Source organism: Tasmannia lanceolata, unplaced genomic scaffold (genome assembly GCF_043159265.1).
Source record: "Tasmannia lanceolata isolate RefF3 unplaced genomic scaffold, GAP_Taslan_0.1 ptg000008l, whole genome shotgun sequence".
Lineage (NCBI taxonomy): Eukaryota > Viridiplantae > Streptophyta > Magnoliopsida > Canellales > Winteraceae > Tasmannia > Tasmannia lanceolata.
The window spans coordinates 52,463,429-52,482,556 of record NW_027518685.1 but is presented as its reverse complement, the minus strand read 5'-3'; the positions used below and the strand labels follow the sequence as shown (position 1 = coordinate 52,482,556).

Below are 19,128 nucleotides of genomic sequence, written 5' to 3'. Positions count from 1 at the left end.
TTGCACCTGTAGAGGATCTGATCAAGGCCCACAAAGCATACGGGAGCTTGTTCGATCAATCTTTGTAAGTCTCGGTCATCTTGCTGATGATCACTTTGATGTTTTTGTTAGCAGCCTCAATAGCTCCGTTTGTTTGGGGTCTATAGGGCGACGACTTATGATGCTTGATCTTAAACTCCTCACACAGATGCGCCACCTCCTTCTTGAAATGGGACCCATTGTCTGAAATTAGTTCATGTGGTACTCCATATCTGCAAATAATATTCGCTTTGATGAACTTCGCAACAAAAGCCGAGGTCAATGATGCATACGAAACAGCTTCTATCCACTTTGTGAAGTAATCAATGGCAACCAAGATATGCTCATGCCCACTAGAAGACTTCGGACTTATCTTCCCAATAATGTCTATTCCCCATACTGAGAACGGCCACGGTGAAGTGAGAGAATGCAACTGAGAAGGCGGCACATGGATGAGATTGGCATAGACCTGACATTTGTGACATTTCTTCACATAGGCGTAGCAGTCTGCTTCCATTGTCGGCCAGTAATATCCAAGTCTGAGAATCTTCCTTGACAGCATCTTTTCGTTCATATGCGGTCCACAGACTCCTTCATGTGTTTGCTCTTTGAGTTCAGCTGCTTGATCCTCATCTATACACAAAAGTTGGATTCCATCGAACGATCTTCTGTACAACTCTTTACCACAGATGACAAAGTTAGAGGCCAATTTCTGAAGAGGCCTTCACTCTTTTCCTGAAGCTTCCGGTGGATGCCCCTTGCCTAAGATGAGGTTTTTGATATCTGTGTACCAAGGCTTGCCATCTGAACACCTCGCTGCTATTTCAATGGCGTTAACATGTGTCGGGGCCCATTGTAGCCTTACTGCTAATAGTTGAACCTCCATAGTCGCAGAAATATCAAGCATCGAAGCCAGAGTAGCTAATGCATCCGCAAAATGATTCTTCGTTCTGGACAAATGAGTGAATGTGATATTTCTGAATTTTCTGACCAGAGACTCTAGGTACGCATTATACGGGATCAACTTATCGTCTCTTGTTTTCCAGTTTCCGTTGGTTTGACAGATAATCAGAATTGAGTCCCCGAATACGTCTAGGTCCTGAATGAGCAAGGCTATGGCTGCTTCCAAACCTGCGATACACGCCTCGTATTCTGCCATATTGTTTGTGCACTTGAAATGAAGTTTGATGGATATAGGGATATATTCCTTTCTTGGTGACACCAACACCGCTCCTACACGTTGGCCTCAATTGTTGACTGCTCCATCAAAGTACATTAACCACTTTGTGTCTGGAACTTCATCTTCCACAGTCATTATCTCCTCATCTGGAAACTCTGCTTTCAAAAATTCATTATTTTCTACTGGTGAATCGGCTAACTGTTCATCTATCATGTGCCCCTTAATTGACTTTTGTGTGACATAAGTGATATCGAACTCAGACAATAACAACAACCACCTGGTAGTTCTTCCGGTGAGGGCTGGCTTCTCGAACAAGTATGTTAATGGGTCCATCCGTGAGAGTAGAAGAACCCTATTCGATAACAAATAATGCTTAAGCTTTTGAGTAGCCCAAACTAGTGCCAGACAGGTCTTTTCGAGGATGATGTACTTCTGCTCGTACTCCAACATTTTCTTGCTGACGTAGTAAATGGCTCTTTCTCGCTTCGACTCTGGGTCTTGTTGCGCTAACATACACCCCATCGCCGTGTCAGTAACGGACAAGTACAGCAACATTGGTTGTCCTGGTATGATTGGTGACAAAACTGGTGGTAAAGCCAAAGACTGCTTGATTTTCTCGAAAGCTTCTTGACACTCTTCGTTCCATTTCTTTGAAGCATTCTTCTTTAAGAGCTTGAAAATCGGTTCACAAGTCGTTGTCAACTGTGCAATGAACCTTCTCAAGTACTGGACCTTTCCTAAGAACCCACGGATCTGTTTCTCAGTCTTTGGCGGAGCCATTTCTTGGATAGCTTTGATTTTTTGCGGATCTACTTCAATCCCTCTCTGGCTGACTAAGAATCCCAGCAGTTTTCCTGATGTAACCCCAAATACACATTTATTCGGGTTGAGACGAAGCTTGAACTTTTGGATTCGCTGGAAGAACTTTCTCAATGCCCCTGCGTGCTCTTCCCTGGTCTTCGCTTTAACGATCATGTCATCAACATATACTTCGACCTCTTTGTGTATCATATCATGCAGTAAAGTGGTAGCAGCCCTCTGATATGTTGCCCCAGCATTTTTGAGTCCAAATGGCATAACTCTGTAACAAAATGTCCCCAATTGAGTGATGAAGGCCGTCTTGATCATGTCTTCAGGAGCCATCTTGATCTGGTTGTATCCTGAGAATCCATCTATAAATGAAAGGAGAGCATGACCTGCTGTGTTGTCCACCAAGATGTCAATGTGTGGCAAAGGGAAATCATCTTTCAGACTTGCTTTGTTCAGATCTCTGAAATCCACATACATTCTGACTTTTCCGTCCTTTTTGGGCACTGGTACTATGTTGGCTAGCCATTCAGGGTATTCAACAACTTGTATAAAGCCAACATCCAATTGTTTCTGAACTTCATCTCTAACTAGGAAGTCCCACTCTGATTTCATTTTTCGGAGTTTTTGCTTTTTCGGCCTGGCACCTGGGATTAGGGGAAGTCTATGTTGAACAATGTCTTCACTTAATCCCGACATGTCATCATAGGACCAAGCGAAAACTTCTTTGAATTCCTTTAATAGAGCAATTAATTCTGCACGCTCTTCAGGAGTTAATGTTTTGCCAATTCGAATTTCCCGAATTAGGGTTTCATCACCAATATTGATGGTCTCGATTTCCTCTTCGAATGGTTTTGCTCGACGCTGCTCCTCCTGCCTAATCATGTGTTTGATTTCAGGGGGAGTTTCGTCGGCATCCTCATCAGAGGGGGAGTCTTGATTATTATTATTATTAATTTGATCAGATAAAGAAGACGAAATTGAAGTAGAGACAGGCGAATAAAAGGAAGAGTCTTTTATTTCATTCAAAGAAATTGAAGTTACATCTGTTGACGCGCCCTCAATGGGCTCAGTATTGAAATCTTTAGAAATCCTTACAGACTCATCATCAGACTGGACTATCGTATGAACGGACTTGACAGACTCGGTAGACTCAACGGAAGATGCAACGGACTCTGCATCGGACTGAACAACTGCATCAGAAAACTCCTCGTCAACGGGCTCGATCACAACTGTACCTGCATCAAAAGAAACATCAGATATAGCAAACTCTATTTTTGACTCGGAAATTGACATATAGCTAGAGACAACAGACTCTTTGATAGAAACAGGACTGTATTGGATGACGACTTGGGGTATGACCTGGGAACTCCAGTTCGTGAGGGGTCCCTCGGCTGGGGTGATAAGGCTTTCAGGATCAAGAATCAACGCATCTCCTCCGATCATGGCTACGATCGGTAACTCAACCTGGAACAAGGAATTCAGAAGACACGGCTCAAGGATATCAGCCCAATCAACTTCTGGTTCAATCTCATGAATCTGCAAACTCGGGTACTCATCTGGCAGCTCCATATCGAAAAATATCTCAAACCCTGGCAGCTCTTGCCCTGTTAACTCATCAACCCACGGCTCTGCGAACCCACAGAATGCAAAGTCATCTCCCTCTCTGCGGTACTTACCATTTCTGATCAAACTAAATGATTTCATCGGCAGCTCTAGACCCTGGCGACGGAGCTCGGACCATTTTCGCATGTAATTTCTCATTTCTCTAATCTCATCACGAGAAGGTTCATATCCGAGTCCGAACAACCCTTCATTCTTTCTCATTACAGGCCATTCGATTATCCCCTGATGATTGCGACCCAGACCTGCACCGGGAAGGTACCCCTGTCTACGCATCATCCTTACTACCTGGGGATTAGTGCTGGTGAGGAACAAAATCTCTTCATTCTTTGCTTTTTCAAATAATATGGCTGTGACTTCTACAGAGAACCCGGTCAGACTAACATCACCTTTCTTTTCTGAGGTACCCTCTTGCGAAATTTGGCCTATCTCTAAATCAGGATCACCCTTGACTGTTATCACCCTGTTGTTTCTGATGAACTTCAGTTTCTGGTGCAGTGAAGAAGGGATAACTCCAACCTATGGAGCCAAGGTCGGCCAAGCAAGAGAAGGAAAGACGCTTTGATATCGAGCACTTGGAACTCTACTTCAAAGATTTCTCCTCCTATTAGAATTTCAGTTGCTAGTGTTCCAATAACATCGCATCTGGTACCGTCATACGCCAAAATTCCTTGTTCAGAAGGGATGAAGTCATTCGGCCCAAATCCCAAGACAGTAGCAGTGGCTAACGGACATACGTTCAGTGCGGACCCGTTGTCAACTAATACATCTGGAACCTTCTTACCATTACAGATAACAGTGATCTTCAGTGGACGCGTATGATTGTGACCCTCAAATGTCAGATCGTCATCAGTGAAAGAAAGAGTCTTGGACACCCTAGCCATCGCTACTAGATCAACCAGCTCATCAGATGTAATATCTACAGATACCTGTGCAACATTCAACTCTCTTAGTACAACTTGACGGTGCTTTGGGGAAGCCATAAGCAAACCCCAAATTGAAATATTAGCCTGGGTCTTTTTAAGTTGACGTAAAAGATTCTCATCCTCTTCTTCGCAACTCGGCTTGCTCTGCTTCTGCCCTTCTGCGGCCCTTACAACTTCAGCTGGGTTCTCAGCTCTTAACTCGGCGGGTTTGAAAATTCGCCCACCTCGAGTAACATGGCGGACTTCGTCACATTGATTGTTCAGAAATTCAAAGTCATCGTCATCAAAGCTCAAAACATACGGAACCACATCTTGAACTTCATCTTCATCGCATTGAAGGATGTAGGGACCAACAGAAGACTCAGCATAATCATCTTCATCTTCACCAAGCACATAAGGCTTCTCTTCCTCTACTTCTTCAATTTCATCGCCCAATGTCAAGACATTCGGTGAATCGGGAGCGATAGCACAGATCAAGGAAGTAGGGTCAAGAATAGGATCTTCAGTAAAGACCGCCCCAACTGTAGGTGGGGGGCGCGCAGCATGAGCTGGTAATGGATTCCGGGTAATGTTTGGCATAGAAACAGCAATTGTTTTTCACTTCTATCATATCCTGGATTTTATGCCTCAAGGCCATGCGGTTATCTGTTAGGTGCCCTGTTCCTTGATGATATGTACAATGCTGATCTTCACGCCAATATCTGGGGAGAATAGGTGGTGGAAGTCTCGGTTCTAAGAGAGTGATCTTTTTGTCTCTTAGTAACTTCTTGAGAGTGACAAATAAAGGGTAAGGTAGCGGATCAAAATGCCTTGGCGCTTTTCTCGCTGGCTGCTCTGTCTCTGCTACAACTCTTCTCATAGGGCGTGCAGCAATCACATTGTTAACTTCGAGCTTTGAAGCTACCATTGGTTTCTTTCCATTCCTTGCATCAAAAGATGACTTCGCCAGAGAACCCTTCAACAACGAATCTTCAGTTATGGTTCTTGTCTTGATCAAGTGATTGAAATCAGAATAATACTGCGTCGCCATGAAGTGGTAATACTGCGGAGACAACTTCTTGACCACAATTTTGATCTGATATTCTTCCAGAGGGCGATTAGTCATCTAGGCCGCTTTGCTCCTCCATCTTCTTACAAAAGAGGTAAACGTTTCCTGGGGTCCTTGCTTTATTGCTTTCAGATTCCTCTTCGTAACTTCTATTCCTTCTTCCATTGAAAATTGCTCAACAAACTTGTTAGCAATTTCGTCTAAAGTTCCGAGTTCTTCGGGTTTCAGATGAAGGAATCACTTTTTAGCTACTCCTGTTAGAGACATCGGAAACACCTTAGCGATCTGCTCTGGAGACAGCCCATACCCTTCTAGATTTGAAATGAACGACCTCAGATGACTCCACGGGCACCCCGTCCCATCATATTTATCAAAATCTGGCATTCTGAATTTTGGAGGAAGGGTGACACCAGGGAAAAGGGAAAAGGAAAAAGTCAGACATATTGATCTTCTTTGGGCCCTTAACTTGCATGCTTTCCACTTGCTGGGTCAATTTTTCAACTTTATCGACTAATTCTTTCTCTTTGCTTGGCTTGACTGATTGCGGGAGACAGTTCTCCTCTACATACTGCTCGTCATAGAAATCATCTTCGGGAGAGATGACAGACCGAACAAAGTCTGGAATCACATTGGGAGGATTTTGGACGACAGGTTGTTTCGATGTAGTGGCTTTCTCACTTTTCAACTAAGTAACCTCTTCCTTTAGGGTAGATACCTCTCTTGTAAGGTTCCTCATCATGTCCCTCATTTCAGCTAACATCTCATTTGACTCAGCCATTTGGTTAAGACTAGGGGAGACAAGCGAAAATAAAGCTGGTGAGATAGGTGAAGAAGATCTACGACTTAGTCTCGACGTAGAAGATTGTCGGGACCAAGTAGGCTGTGAAATAGTAACTTTTTTGAAGCAATGGCTATTGCTTAACTCAGACTCCTGAAATGGAAGTAAGAACACTAATTTAAATTAAGATAATCAGAAAGAATGTTATGCACAAATTGAAACAAGAGATAATACAAACACATCTCTCCTCTGGGTAAGAACCAGCAGTACAACAATTGTAAGAAGGGTCATGACGGCCCATCAAACATAAACGGATAACCATCACACTTAGGGTGTTTCAGATAAAAATCCGACAGCATAACGGCCTTACAAAAGGATCATGGCATGGTAAACTCATGGTTTATCACTAACAGTAAAGCATAGGGCCATACTTAGAAGGTTTTTGAAAATCCGATGTAGGGGGGTCCCAAGTTATACTTGATTGGCAACACAATGAGGAGGGAGAATATGGTTGTTTTAAGAAATAGAATCTACCAATTTTAAAACCTTTAAACCGATTTTAAGATTAAGAGATCAAGAATTAATATTCAAGCATACAAGTTAAATCTAATGGTGCAATGCAAATAAAAGAGCAAAGAGATAGAAAGAGTGCACCCGAGATTTAAAGTGGTTCGGTCCTCAAATCCGAGGCCTACTCCACTCCACCAACCAAACCCGTTGATGGCTTCACTATTTGATCTTCTTAACCTTGGCGAAGATCGAATGCCAATTACAATAGCTTTAACTTTGGTGGCTATCCTCACCCCAATAGCTTTAACCTCGGTGGCTATCCTCACCACGGAGAATGGGCTACGCTTCTCCGAATACTCGCCCGAATACAACACTCGAAGGTTTGAAAGAAAGAAATGAAAAATCCCTCACAAGGGTTACAAAATGGATGTACAAATTTGAGCCTATGATCCAAATCCTAAAGATGGTGATGAGAGGCACAATTGAAGTTTGATTCACTCTTGGATATTCAAATGAAGTTTTAGAGTGTTAGGATTCATAGTTTGTATGTTTAGAACACCCATATTTATAGGAAAACCAAAATATGACCGTTCAATGGCATTGAGGTAATTCCAGCAAAATTCCAAACGGCTCTTTTTCAGACCGTTGGAGTGTTCTCGGAGTTCCGAGAATAATTCTCGGAGTTCCGAGAATAAATCTCGGAGTTCCGAGAATACACACAGAATTGGAAAATGATCTACTGGACCATTTCTCGGAGTTCCGAGAATAATTCTCGGAGTTCCGAGAATTCTCGGAATTCCGAGAAAAACTCTCGGAGTTCCGAGAAGCCTATGCAGAGCAGATTTTCAATTCTGTTTTGGGCTTCCAATTCTCAACCAAGATGGGATTGCTATGAGGGTTCCAAGGTGTTGGAACTCCACAAATACAATCACTTGTTTATTTAGGGTGTGTGAGATTAACTTAATTATGCCTCTAAAAGCCTAATATAGGTTTGGATCAAATACATTCTAAAAGAAAAAAAATGGTCTTCAATATGAATTTCTTCATGTCTTCAAGTCTTCATGACTTTTTGCTTGATGACTTTGGCCTTCCAATTGGTGGTCCAATGTGAGCTTCTTGGCCTTCAATCCAAGCATCCTTGATCTTACTTTATCATAATCTACAACTTAAACATTCAAACACATTAGTGATAAAAGATCACTTGTGTATTGGAATCATCAAAACAAGATGGGAATGCCAAGGTGAGAACCATTGGGCTTACAATCTCCCCCTTTTTGATGATGACAAGCACAAGAGATTTACAAATTAAGGCATATACTCTTTTCACATTTTTCTTACTCTAGAGTCTTTACTCTAGATTCTTCCCCCCTTTGTCATCAACAAAAAGAAGGGGTAAGAAAAACAAAGGGTTTAAAATTTACAATTTTAAAGCTCCCCCTTTTTCAAAGAAAAATTCAATTTTAACTCCCCCTAGTTAAAATAATTTTATAATACAAGAGGGGTTATCAAAAAACCATACAAATGAAATATATTCAATTTTAAGTTCAAAAACCCCTAATCTACACAATATGAATAACATCATATGGGGGTTTTGGGAACCCAAGATTTCTTGGTTCCACATCTAGCCCTACTCTTGGATGCACATTGGAATTGGTAATGACCATTCATTCCACAAAAATGGCATCTAACAAGAGGGTTAGATATACTAGTTCTATCATGATAAGCATGTTGAGGTCTAAAACTAGTTTTACTTAGGATTATGTCAATAATTTTATTTCCATTTAAAAAGCCATGTAAACATAATCTAAGTCTCTCATTTTCATTATGAAGATGGGATGTTTGAACTAAAAGCTCATTTCTTTCATCTTCATAAGAATTGGAGGAGCTTGCCATATTTTGAAATTTTAAAAGTTGGCAAGTTTTCTCATCCAAACTACCCTTAAGGGTATTAATCTCAAGTTTATGATTTTCAAGTGTAACTTGTTCTTGAGATATGGAAGAAGATAAATCAATTTTTAAAAATTCAAGTTCTTTTTCTAACTTTAAAATGGATTTTTTAAGAACTTTGTTTTTGGAAATTTGGGTATGCAAGGTTTCACACAATTCATCATAAGGTATGCTATCACTTTTACTACTAGATGAAGAATATGAGGGGTTAGAGTTTACCTCAACTTCATGGGTGAATGTCATGAAGCAAAGATCATTTTTTTATTTTCTTCCCCTTCACTTGAGCTTTTGCCTGATGTGCTTAACGCATCCCAACCGGCGGCAAGAGCCTTATGCTTCTTCCAATCCTTCTTACCCTTGTACTTAGAGGAAGTTGATTTTAGAAGTGGACAATCCGGTCTTTTGTGTCCAATCTTCTTGCAATTGAAGCATCTTAAGGCTCCATCAACATCACTTTCTTCTTTCTTCTTCTTATCTTTCTTATGCTTCTTTCTCCACAAGCTCTTGAATCTTCGTAAAGCTTCTTCTTCGTCACTATCCGCTTCACTTGATGAGTCTTCCTTGGAAGCTTTGAGTGCTAGGGATCTAAATTCCCTCTCCTTCTCCTTTGGCTTCTTTTCCTCTTGTCGGCTAGTAAGGAGCATCTCATGGGTGATGAGAGATCCTACAAGCTCCTCTATGGTTAGCGTCTTGAGATTTTTTGACTCTTGAATCGCGGTCACCTTTGGATCCCAATGTGGAGGAAGAGACCTAAGTAACTTACTCACAAGCTCATCGTTAGGATAAGATTTACCAAGATTAGCTAGTTCGTTAGAAATAATAGAAAAACGAGTATACATTTCCGAAATACTCTCGTTTGGACTCATTCTAAACATTTCATACTTGCTCTTTAACAAGTTTATTTTGGAATCCTTGACTTGTGATGTTCCCTCATGGGTAGTCGCAAGGGTATCCCAAATAGTCTTGGCGGAATAAAAAAGAGCAACTCTATTAAACTCCTCGGTAGCTAAGGCACAAAACAAGGAATTTATTGCTTTGTAGTTCAAATTAGCTTGCCTTTTCTCTACCACATTCCATTCTTCAAATGGTTTGGAAGGTACATTGTATCCATTTTCAACAATGTACCAAAGTTCCACATCTATTGAAAGAAGATAGATGCGCATCCTTGTTTTCCAATGTCCATAGTTTGACCCATTGAAGAAAGGAGGTCTAGTTGTAGAATGGCCTTCCGGAAGTCCGGTTCCAATTTGGTGTGCCATTTCACAATTAGAAGTTGCCAAATAAAATCTTTCCCTAGTTAGATTTTTGAAATAACTTTCACAAAAATTTTAAAATCTTTTAAGAGCCAAGGCTCTGATACCAAGTGAAAATCCGATGTAGGGGGGTCCCAAGTTATACTTGATTGGCAACACAATGAGGAGGGAGAATATGGTTGTTTTAAGAAATAGAATCTACCAATTTTAAAACCTTTAAACCGATTTTAAGATTAAGAGATCAAGAATAAATATTCAAGCATACAAGTTAAATCTAATGGTGCAATGCAAATAAAAGAGCAAAGAGATAGAAAGAGTGCACCCGAGATTTAAAGTGGTTCGGTCCTCAAATCCGAGGCCTACTCCACTCCACCAACCAAACCCGTTGATGGCTTCACTATTTGATCTTCTTAACCTTGGCAAAGATCGAATGCCAATTACAATAGCTTTAACTTTGGTGGCTATCCTCACCCCAATAGCTTTAACCTCGGTGGCTATCCTCACCACGGAGAATGGGTTACGCTTCTCCGAATACTCGCCCGAATACAACACTCGAAGGTTTGAAAGAAAGAAATGAAAAATCCCTCACAAGGGTTACAAAATGGATGTACAAATTTGAGCCTATGATCCAAATCCTAAAGATGGTGATGAGAGGCACAATTGAAGTTTGATTCACTCTTGGATATTCAAATGAAGTTTTAGAGTGTTAGGATTCATAGTTTGTATGTTTAGAACACCCATATTTATAGGAAAACCAAAATATGACCGTTCAATGGCATTGAGGTAATTCCAGCAAAATTCCAAACGGCTCTTTTTCAGACCGTTGGAGTGTTCTCGGAGTTCCGAGAATAATTCTCGGAGTTCCGAGAATTCTCGGAGTTCCGAGAATAAATCTCGGAGTTCCGAGAATACACACAGAATTGGAAAATGATCTAGTGGACCATTTCTCGGAGTTCCGAGAATAATTCTCGGAGTTCCGAGAATTCTTGGAGTTCCGAGAAAAACTCTCGGAGTTCCGAGAAGCCTATGCAGAGCAGATTTTCAATTCTGTTTTGGGCTTCCAATTCTCAACCAAGATGGGATTGCTATGAGGGTTCCAAGGTGTTGGAACTCCACAAATACAATCACTTGTTTATTTAGGGTGTGTGAGATTAACTTAATTATGCCTCTAAAAGCCTAATCTAGGTTTGGATCAAATACATTCTAAAAGAAAAAAAATGGTCTTCAATATGAATTTCTTCATGTCTTCAAGTCTTCATGACTTTTTGCTTGATGACTTTGGCCTTCCAATTGGTGGTCCAATGTGAGCTTCTTGGCCTTCAATCCAAGCATCCTTGATCTTACTTTATCATAATCTACAACTTAGACATTCAAACACATTAGTGATAAAAGATCACTTGTGTATTGGAATCATCAAAACAAGATGGGAATGCCAAGGTGAAAACCATTGGGCTTACAGTTTTAAATAAAATCCGGCAGCATGACGGACCCATAGAAGGATCATGGTAAGGTAAGCTCATGGTTCATCAATAACCCTAAAGAATAGAGGTCACACTCAATATATTCTAGGTAAAATCCGACAGCACAACGGCTGTACAAAGAGATGTGGTAAGGTAAGCACATGGTTTGTCAATAACCCTAAAGGATAATGGGTACGCTTAAGGATTTTGGAAAAAATCCGGCAGCATAACGACTGTACAAGGAGGGTCTCGGCAACCAACCATAAAGAATATGCCGACAAGGTCAAGATGTGTGGACCCCGATCCGAGAGAGGCGAGGCAGGGGGCGGGCCCCATGCGCGAAGTCTCTATGGATCATCCACGTGAATGGAGAGCTCTACCAAGGAACTCTCAAAAGAAGTGCCCTCACAGGAAGAGTGGCGATACAAAGGTGAGATACCTCTCGATTCGGGGACTAGCCCAGATTCGAGGCGTACCTTAAACAAAGAAGAGTCGCCATCCAAGGAAATGGGCCAAGGATCCCATACTATGCTCTGTTGCAACGGATAACCAGAGATTACAAAAAGAGGGTCCGTGCCTGGTTACGAATTTGGAAGGTCTAAAGAGCACCTCATCCGCCCAAGTATAAACACCTGGTCTCTTATGCCATTTATTTAATGATTTTGAAGAGTTTTGGGCAAAAGTCATATGAAATGAGAATCAATATCTCCGAGAAGACGTCTATCTAATCATGCATGTCTCGGAGATGAATAATAATCACACATAAAAGAAATGAAACAAGTATCACCTAGGAGTAGCTAGATTCTGAGTGACAAGCCTAAAGAGCTAGGTTATGAGTGTCATACCTAATTGGAGTCTGAGTTTTAGTGTGCAAACACATGCATGCTACAGCTAAAGGTATAGGATCTGTACATGAAAGTAAGAAAACACAGCAAAACACACAACATAATTCAATTCTATACATGACTGGACAAAATGAGTCCTAACTCTAATGCGACCTGACTCGGACCGAGATGGCCATCCATCCCAGCTGCTCTACGTATCCCGGCCTCGGGAAGAATCGGAGTCAACGTAGTTCGATGCCCTATTCTAAACTACTATGCCTAACCATCTAGAATTGCTATCCTAGACTCGATTCCACTAGACTCGACTGATTTTTAAAGTTTTTTGTATAATTGCTTAGATTCCAGTGAATTGTAATTTTTAGGACTCTCTATATGCCCTAACTAATGCAAGTTGGTTAGCCTTAAACTAATGCAGGTGGGCCCTACATCCTATGTGTAACTAGGCTGTGCATCCTAAAGAAAACCATGGGCTGACTATATGCTTCCTAGTCTAGCCATCGGTTCGACTAAATGTCTAACCGATCGACTCGAGGCCTCCTAACTCTAGGGACACTCACACGACAGGACACACCATATCAATATAAACAGGACAGACCCCTAACTCTAAAACACCCCAAACAGCTAGGACATACTCCTAACTCTAAGGGAAGATCTTTTTGAAAAGGGTTTGAAGAATTTTTGTATTTTTGGAAATTTTGAAATGTTTTATTTTTAAAGGTTTGAAATGTTTATTTTTAAAGGTTTGGCTGGACTTGGGATATGGATCCCAAGCTGCACTACGTACCCTGTTAAAAGGGATCAAGCCAACGTAGTTCAGAACAGAATTCCTAACTACTCCTAGGGACTCAAGATTTTTGAGATTTTTGGTTTTTTCAGATGTTTTTGATGGTTTTTGACACAAGAGGACAGAATCATATCATCATAAGAGGAGGACCGACTCCTGATATCCCACAAAGGTTGGACAGCATCCTATGCTTTGCGGGAATGAACAGAATAACAACTCTGCAAGGGTTGGACAGCATCCTATACCTTGCAAGAGTGGATAGAAAAACACACGATTTGATGAAGGGTTGGAGAGAATTCTAACCCCTATGATGATAGGACCGACTCCTGAAAGAAAGACTGACTCTCTAGCTAAGGACAGACTCTTAGGCTAAGGACTGACTCTGAAAATAGGATTCTAAGAAGGAGGTGCTAATGAGACAGAGCCTGTCTTCTAAAAGAAAATGAGATAAAGGAGGGTGCTAGTGAGACTATGCAAGTCTCCTAGACACAGAGGTGGGTTCCAAATATTCTTGTCATTGCCCTAGCAATGATGCAAGGAGAGGCAACTAATAGACCAAGTTGGTCTTCTAGTGAGGGTACAACAGCTTGAGAGACTCAGGCAGTCTCCTAATATGTGACTCACTAATGAGACAGAGCTTATCTCCAAAAGGTTTGACTTTCTGCCGAGACATAGCTTGTCTCCTAAAAGAGGGCTCTAGATGACTCTTTCATTTAGACTAAGCTTTCATTTCATAGTTGGAATCAAAATGGCAGAAACTGAGATTGAAAACAACAATCCTCTCCTCTCTAATTACAAGTGCAACATTCCCTCTTTAGTACTTGTGGTATACCAACTCCTTGACTACCTCCATGAGTGATTCCTCGTTCCTTATTCTCTGAACCCACTTGGCATTTATGTGGATCCGCTCAATGCTCTGCTTCAAAGTCTTTTCTATTGAAGGCATTGTACAGCTTGCGAAAAATTCTTTCACTTCATGCCTTCTCTTCAGATGAGAACGGTGATATGATGCTACTGATGAATCGGGTTATCAGAAATCCAAAGCCAAACGTTTTACAGATGTGATCCCAATTATCCTTTAGCCATCTCCATGCAGTTTCACGTCCTTCCCTATTTATTCTTACGAATCCAATAATTACATCTTGACTCCGGACCTCAGACGACAACAAAAAAAATTTAAAACTTCAAGAGCAAAATCCCGATCAGGACAAGATGCCAATGAACCTAAAACCCAGACTTTCTCCTGGCTTAAATCAGTCCTCCTATAAACTCTTAGAAGAGATTCATATCCCGATTTGTTTGAAGTGCTGACAGTCTGCATTACACCAACATACGCTGTCTTTCTGGTGTCAGCAGGGCGTAGGAATCATCCAAAACACCATATTTATCAGCTGCAGTGAGACAATTGGCCTCTATAGCAAGTCTAAGTCTGTCTGCAAGCTCATCATCATATTTCATACGATATAAATCCGTCTGATCAATATTAAGTTTAACCCAAGAATGCTTCTTATTGCTCACTTTCTATCCTCCACTGCTCGATGTTTCCATCAAGCTAGCTATGCCATTTGAAGAACCCATAAGCTCCCTTATATCCAACTTCTCAAAGTTTTCCCGCAATAACAAATTATTGCGAGTATCATATAAACCAAAACACATGGTCAAGGAAACAATCCATTGCCCATCTCCAGGGCCACTTATTTAAAATTCCCAAATAGAAGGTACAAAATATACTTATTATAAGGTAGAATTTACTTTGCAATCATAGATTACCTTTTTATTATCTTGCATTTTAAATCAAAATCACAATTAAAGCCTTGATCCTAAAAAAAATAAACTTAATGACTTTCATGAGATATGATAACTACAACACTGGCAAGCAGCCATTCTTAGTATATGATTGCCATGAAATATCAATTAAAGAAGTGATATAACATGTATGACTAGGTCATATCATCTAGAACAATGATCTAGCAAAATACTTCCAGATGAAACATTACACACTCATATCAAAGATAATCAATCAACTAAATAACATAAATTTGTGAACTTTTCACAGGCATAGCTCATAGGAAAAAAAAGAGAGTCCTTGATCTACTACAATATTTATTAAAGAAGGAATATTCTGTGAGACTATACAAAATAATTTCGGAATAGGGTAGAAATCACTTTTTCGTATGAAAGGAATCAACCAAAATAATGTTACCACTCATAAATTTTAGGAACTGACTTGAATAAAAAATAATATATTCAGTTTTGACAACTCCCCAATCATGATTAAAATGACACAGTTCCCTCCCAGACCCAAAGACATGTTATCCCATATACACAATGACAATAAACCTTTTTTTTTCTATTCAAAATTACCAGATTATGAGTAACATTTAACTCAGAGAAATACACTAAACTGATAATACAGATAATGTATAAAATGTACAACTAAAATATATATATATATATATATATATATATATATATTTACCATTTAATCCTGAAAATTTAAATAATATTTGAACTTACAGCACCACTAATACACCAAACAGCAACTTGTGTAAACTAAATTGAAAAGGAAAATAAATTGTAGTAAAAAGTGTAATTACAGAAGCATAATAAGGACAATACTGACAAAATAGAGAACCTCTTAAAGCTATGAAATTGAACCAAACAACATATTTTCCCTATTTACTAATCATGTGCAATAAGCTCACCTTTCCTTTTAAAACAAATGATATTGATATGGAAACGTCTTGATAACTACATCAATTCTCTCTACAAGATGATTTTTAGTACAGCTACAGGTCATGGTAAAAATGATATCAGCCCTAAAAGATATAATAAAATAGGATAAAGATAAGACCTGCAACTACTTTTCTGTCATTAGCACCCTAATATACAGTCACACAAAGCAAAATACATGTATAATCACACAAAATAAAAAATGCACATGCTGTTTCAAACACTTTTGAAAAGAAAATAGCCAAACATTATGTAAATGACCTGGAGATGTATAAATTATGTCTGAAAATCACTGATAATGCGATAGCAAGAAATATAATCTACTCATCACGAAAAACTATAGTGTTTAATAGATTTTGCATAAAGCATATGGAACTGAAATTTTATCTTCCATAGCATTTGAAAAAAAAAAAAAAAATTGGAAATCAATAAGGACATTAACCTCATATCATCTTGCACAAAGCCATAGAAACTCATCATAATATTATTTCTGCATTTTACTACCAAATGATCATAAAAAAGATAAACAAAATTAAATATCATTAAAGAAAATACCTCTTTTGCTACCTCTCTTCTTCTTTTTTATCTTGATTTTTCAGAAATGATGAATTACCCGCAGAAAACACCTTCAATACCTTAAATCTGATCCAATCTTCTGCCCTTTTCTTTAAGCTCCAGCAATCAAGGTTTTTATCCGTATTTCTTTTTTAACACAAATCTGCAATTTCTAGAATTCTTTTATGGATTGAACCTAGGATTTTAAAATACGAAAACAGAGGATAGATCTAGGTTTTAATGCTGTCTAACAAGAGAGTAATGGTCGATCTAAAATAGAATCGAAGGAAAAAATCTGACCGGAACTTGGCCGGAGCTCCGGCAAAAGCGATCGGAGAAGATGATCGGATAATAAGGGTTTTGACAAGATTTGTAACAAGAATGATCAGATCTAAGTAAGAGATGACCAGATCTAGGGCATGAGATGAAGAAATGAGGGTTTCTAGAAAAGATTATAGATTTTAAGGCTCAATGGAAGATCAAAACAACAAGATTATTATAAAGAAAGCTTGATCGGAGGTTAGCCGGAGAAAAAGAAGAAGATGATACAGATCCTTTTTCCCTTATAATCAGTAAAAAAAAAAGCTTTGGATAATAGCTAAAGATGAAAAATCAATGATCTAAGGTTTCCTAATTAAAAGAGATGAAGAATAAGAGGTAATGGATGAAGAATAACCGGAATTTAACCGCAGATCGGCCGGAGAATGGTCGGAGATGATGCCAGATCTACTTTCTCTCTCTTTCTTTTCTCTCTCTAAAAGGAAAAACGAAAATTCTTTCTCTTTTTTTTTCTTTAAGCTTTAATCTGTATTTATAAGCATTTTCAAGTGATGATATTGGCACTACCATTTTTGATTGGCGCGCGGTTGCGTGAAACTTTGATGAACGTGCGACATAATCATGTCCCATTCGGATAAAAATCGCACTATTCCCGAATAGATTCGCCCCCCTCACAGGATAAACACACCCCCCTTTTCTGTTTACACTACGCACACTATCTCGGCTTGTTTACTAGGCAAACATGCTCGGATCTCGACGAAATTTTGCAGGGACCTTGATGGGACCCTAAACTAGCTTGGGATGAAATTTCGAGTTTTAAAACATTGGTTTGGTGGGGTTTTGCTCAAACATGGGAGGCTCAGGGTACGGTCAAAATGGGGTGTCTACAGATGCCCCTCTTTGCCAGAGCGTGCTCGTCATGCGAATGTCAAAGCTAAACAGACAACACATTTTGACTGGCCCAAGAAAGAAGCAAATCAAATTTTGAATTTTTTTTTTTGTTTTGAAAATGATATTTATAAAGATAACACGGTGAAATAGCCTTTCACCGGACTCTGACTCTGCAAACGCTGGTGAGATAGCCTCTCTCCAACTCGTAACTCAACAATTGATATATGGGCGAGATAGCCTCTCTTGCAAAACATTAAATGATAGATTTGATTGTAAATGATCTTGAAATTTGGAGAAAAAATGAATTTGAATGCCGTGTAGAAACGGACTTGAATGCCGCGTGAAAATGGACTTGAATGCCATGTGAAAACGGACTTGAACGCCGTGAATGCCGTATGAAAACGGACTTAGAATGCCATGTGAAAATGGACTTAGAATGCCATGTGAAAATGAACTTAAATGCCATGTGAAAATGGACTTAAATGCCATGTGAAAATGGACTTAGAATGACTTGAATGCCGTGTGAAAACGAACTTAGAATGCCATGTGAAAATGGACTTGAAATGCCATGTGAAAACGGACTTTGAATGCCATGTGAAAATGGACTTGAAATGCCGTGTGAAAACGGACTTTGAATGCCATGTGAAAATGGACTTAAATGCCATGTAAAAATGGACTTAGAATGCCATGTGAAAATGGACTTGGAATAACTGGAATGCCGTGTGAAAACGGACTTAGAATGCCATGTGAAAATGGACTTGAAATGCCGTGTGAAAACGGACTTTTATGCCATTAAAGGCGAAGTGAGGACGGATGCTGTAGAAAGCAAAGGTTGAATGATTAAAGAAACCAAATTGGATTCAAAATCAGAAAATGATTTTGACCATCTTAAATGGGGATTGATTGATCATCTCTTGCCGAAAGGAATAAAGAATTCACATTCTCTGTTGAGAACAAAACTTGAAACAAAACTTGGGTAAACCCTCCTCCATTTTCAAAATAGAACTGCCAATTAAAGATTATTTTGAAAACTGTTTTGAAGAAAACTAATTTTCACAAGCATTGACTTTGCTGAAAAGAATTTGACTGAGAAGCCGGAATCAAAGAATGCTCAAGCTCCTCCCATCTTCAATTGTTTGAGAATAGCTATCTCAATTGCCGTTACTTGCTTGATATCTTTTATGACCTGAATGTTCGGGTCATAAAAAATGCCCCTAGTATGATTTTACTTCCATGACAGATTCATAAGAGAGCAAAACACAGGGAAATGGTCAAAAATTTTCATTTCATTGAATATTTGAGGTTACAAAGCTTTCAGGTTTATAACAGACTGTATCTGCTTGACAACCGTCTTTCAATTCTGATGATCTCTGCCATTTCATATGGGCTTGAAAGCCTGCCATATGGACTTGAGAATCTACCATCTTTTGAACTTCGCTCTGCTGTGGAGGGATATTAACCACACAGGACTCTGGAGTCTGACCTTGACTT

General features: G+C 39.5%; 2 protein-coding genes and 1 pseudogene across 2 annotated transcripts; all 3 read right to left on the bottom strand.

Moving 5' to 3' along the window:
- Positions 1-742: 742 nt before the first annotated feature.
- LOC143883050 (uncharacterized) lies at positions 743-1,177 on the bottom strand. The gene has a single exon (XM_077386416.1). It carries the CDS (start codon positions 1,175-1,177, stop codon positions 743-745), a length of 435 nt encoding a protein of 144 aa, XP_077242531.1.
- An 87-nt stretch (positions 1,178-1,264) lies between these two features.
- LOC143883049 (uncharacterized) lies at positions 1,265-5,659 on the bottom strand. The gene is made up of 4 exons (XM_077386415.1): positions 5,233-5,659; positions 4,204-5,102; positions 3,050-4,117; positions 1,265-1,801 (listed from the first exon to the last, which is right to left on the bottom strand). Exons 1-4 carry the CDS (start codon positions 5,657-5,659, stop codon positions 1,265-1,267), a joined length of 2,931 nt encoding a protein of 976 aa, XP_077242530.1.
- Positions 5,660-13,935: 8,276 nt separating this feature from the next.
- On the bottom strand, positions 13,936-14,500 carry LOC143883813 (aminopeptidase M1 pseudogene; annotated as a pseudogene).
- Between the last annotated feature and the right edge of the window lie 4,628 nt (positions 14,501-19,128).

Excerpts from the sequence above, each read along its gene's own strand:
- LOC143883049 (XM_077386415.1), bottom strand. The coding sequence starts at position 5,659 with ATGACTAATCGCCCTCTGGAAGAATATCAGATCAAAATTGTGGTCAAG. Across the intron at positions 5,103-5,232 it reads TTGGCGTGAAGATCAGCATT|CTCATGCTGCGCGCCCCCCA; the intron begins GTACATATCATC and ends ATCCATTACCAG. Across the intron at positions 1,802-3,049 it reads TTGAGGGCGCGTCAACAGAT|TCTTTGGCTTTACCACCAGT; the intron begins GTAACTTCAATT and ends AAAATCAAGCAG.
- LOC143883050 (XM_077386416.1), bottom strand. The coding sequence starts at position 1,177 with ATGGCAGAATACGAGGCGTGTATCGCAGGTTTGGAAGCAGCCATAGCC.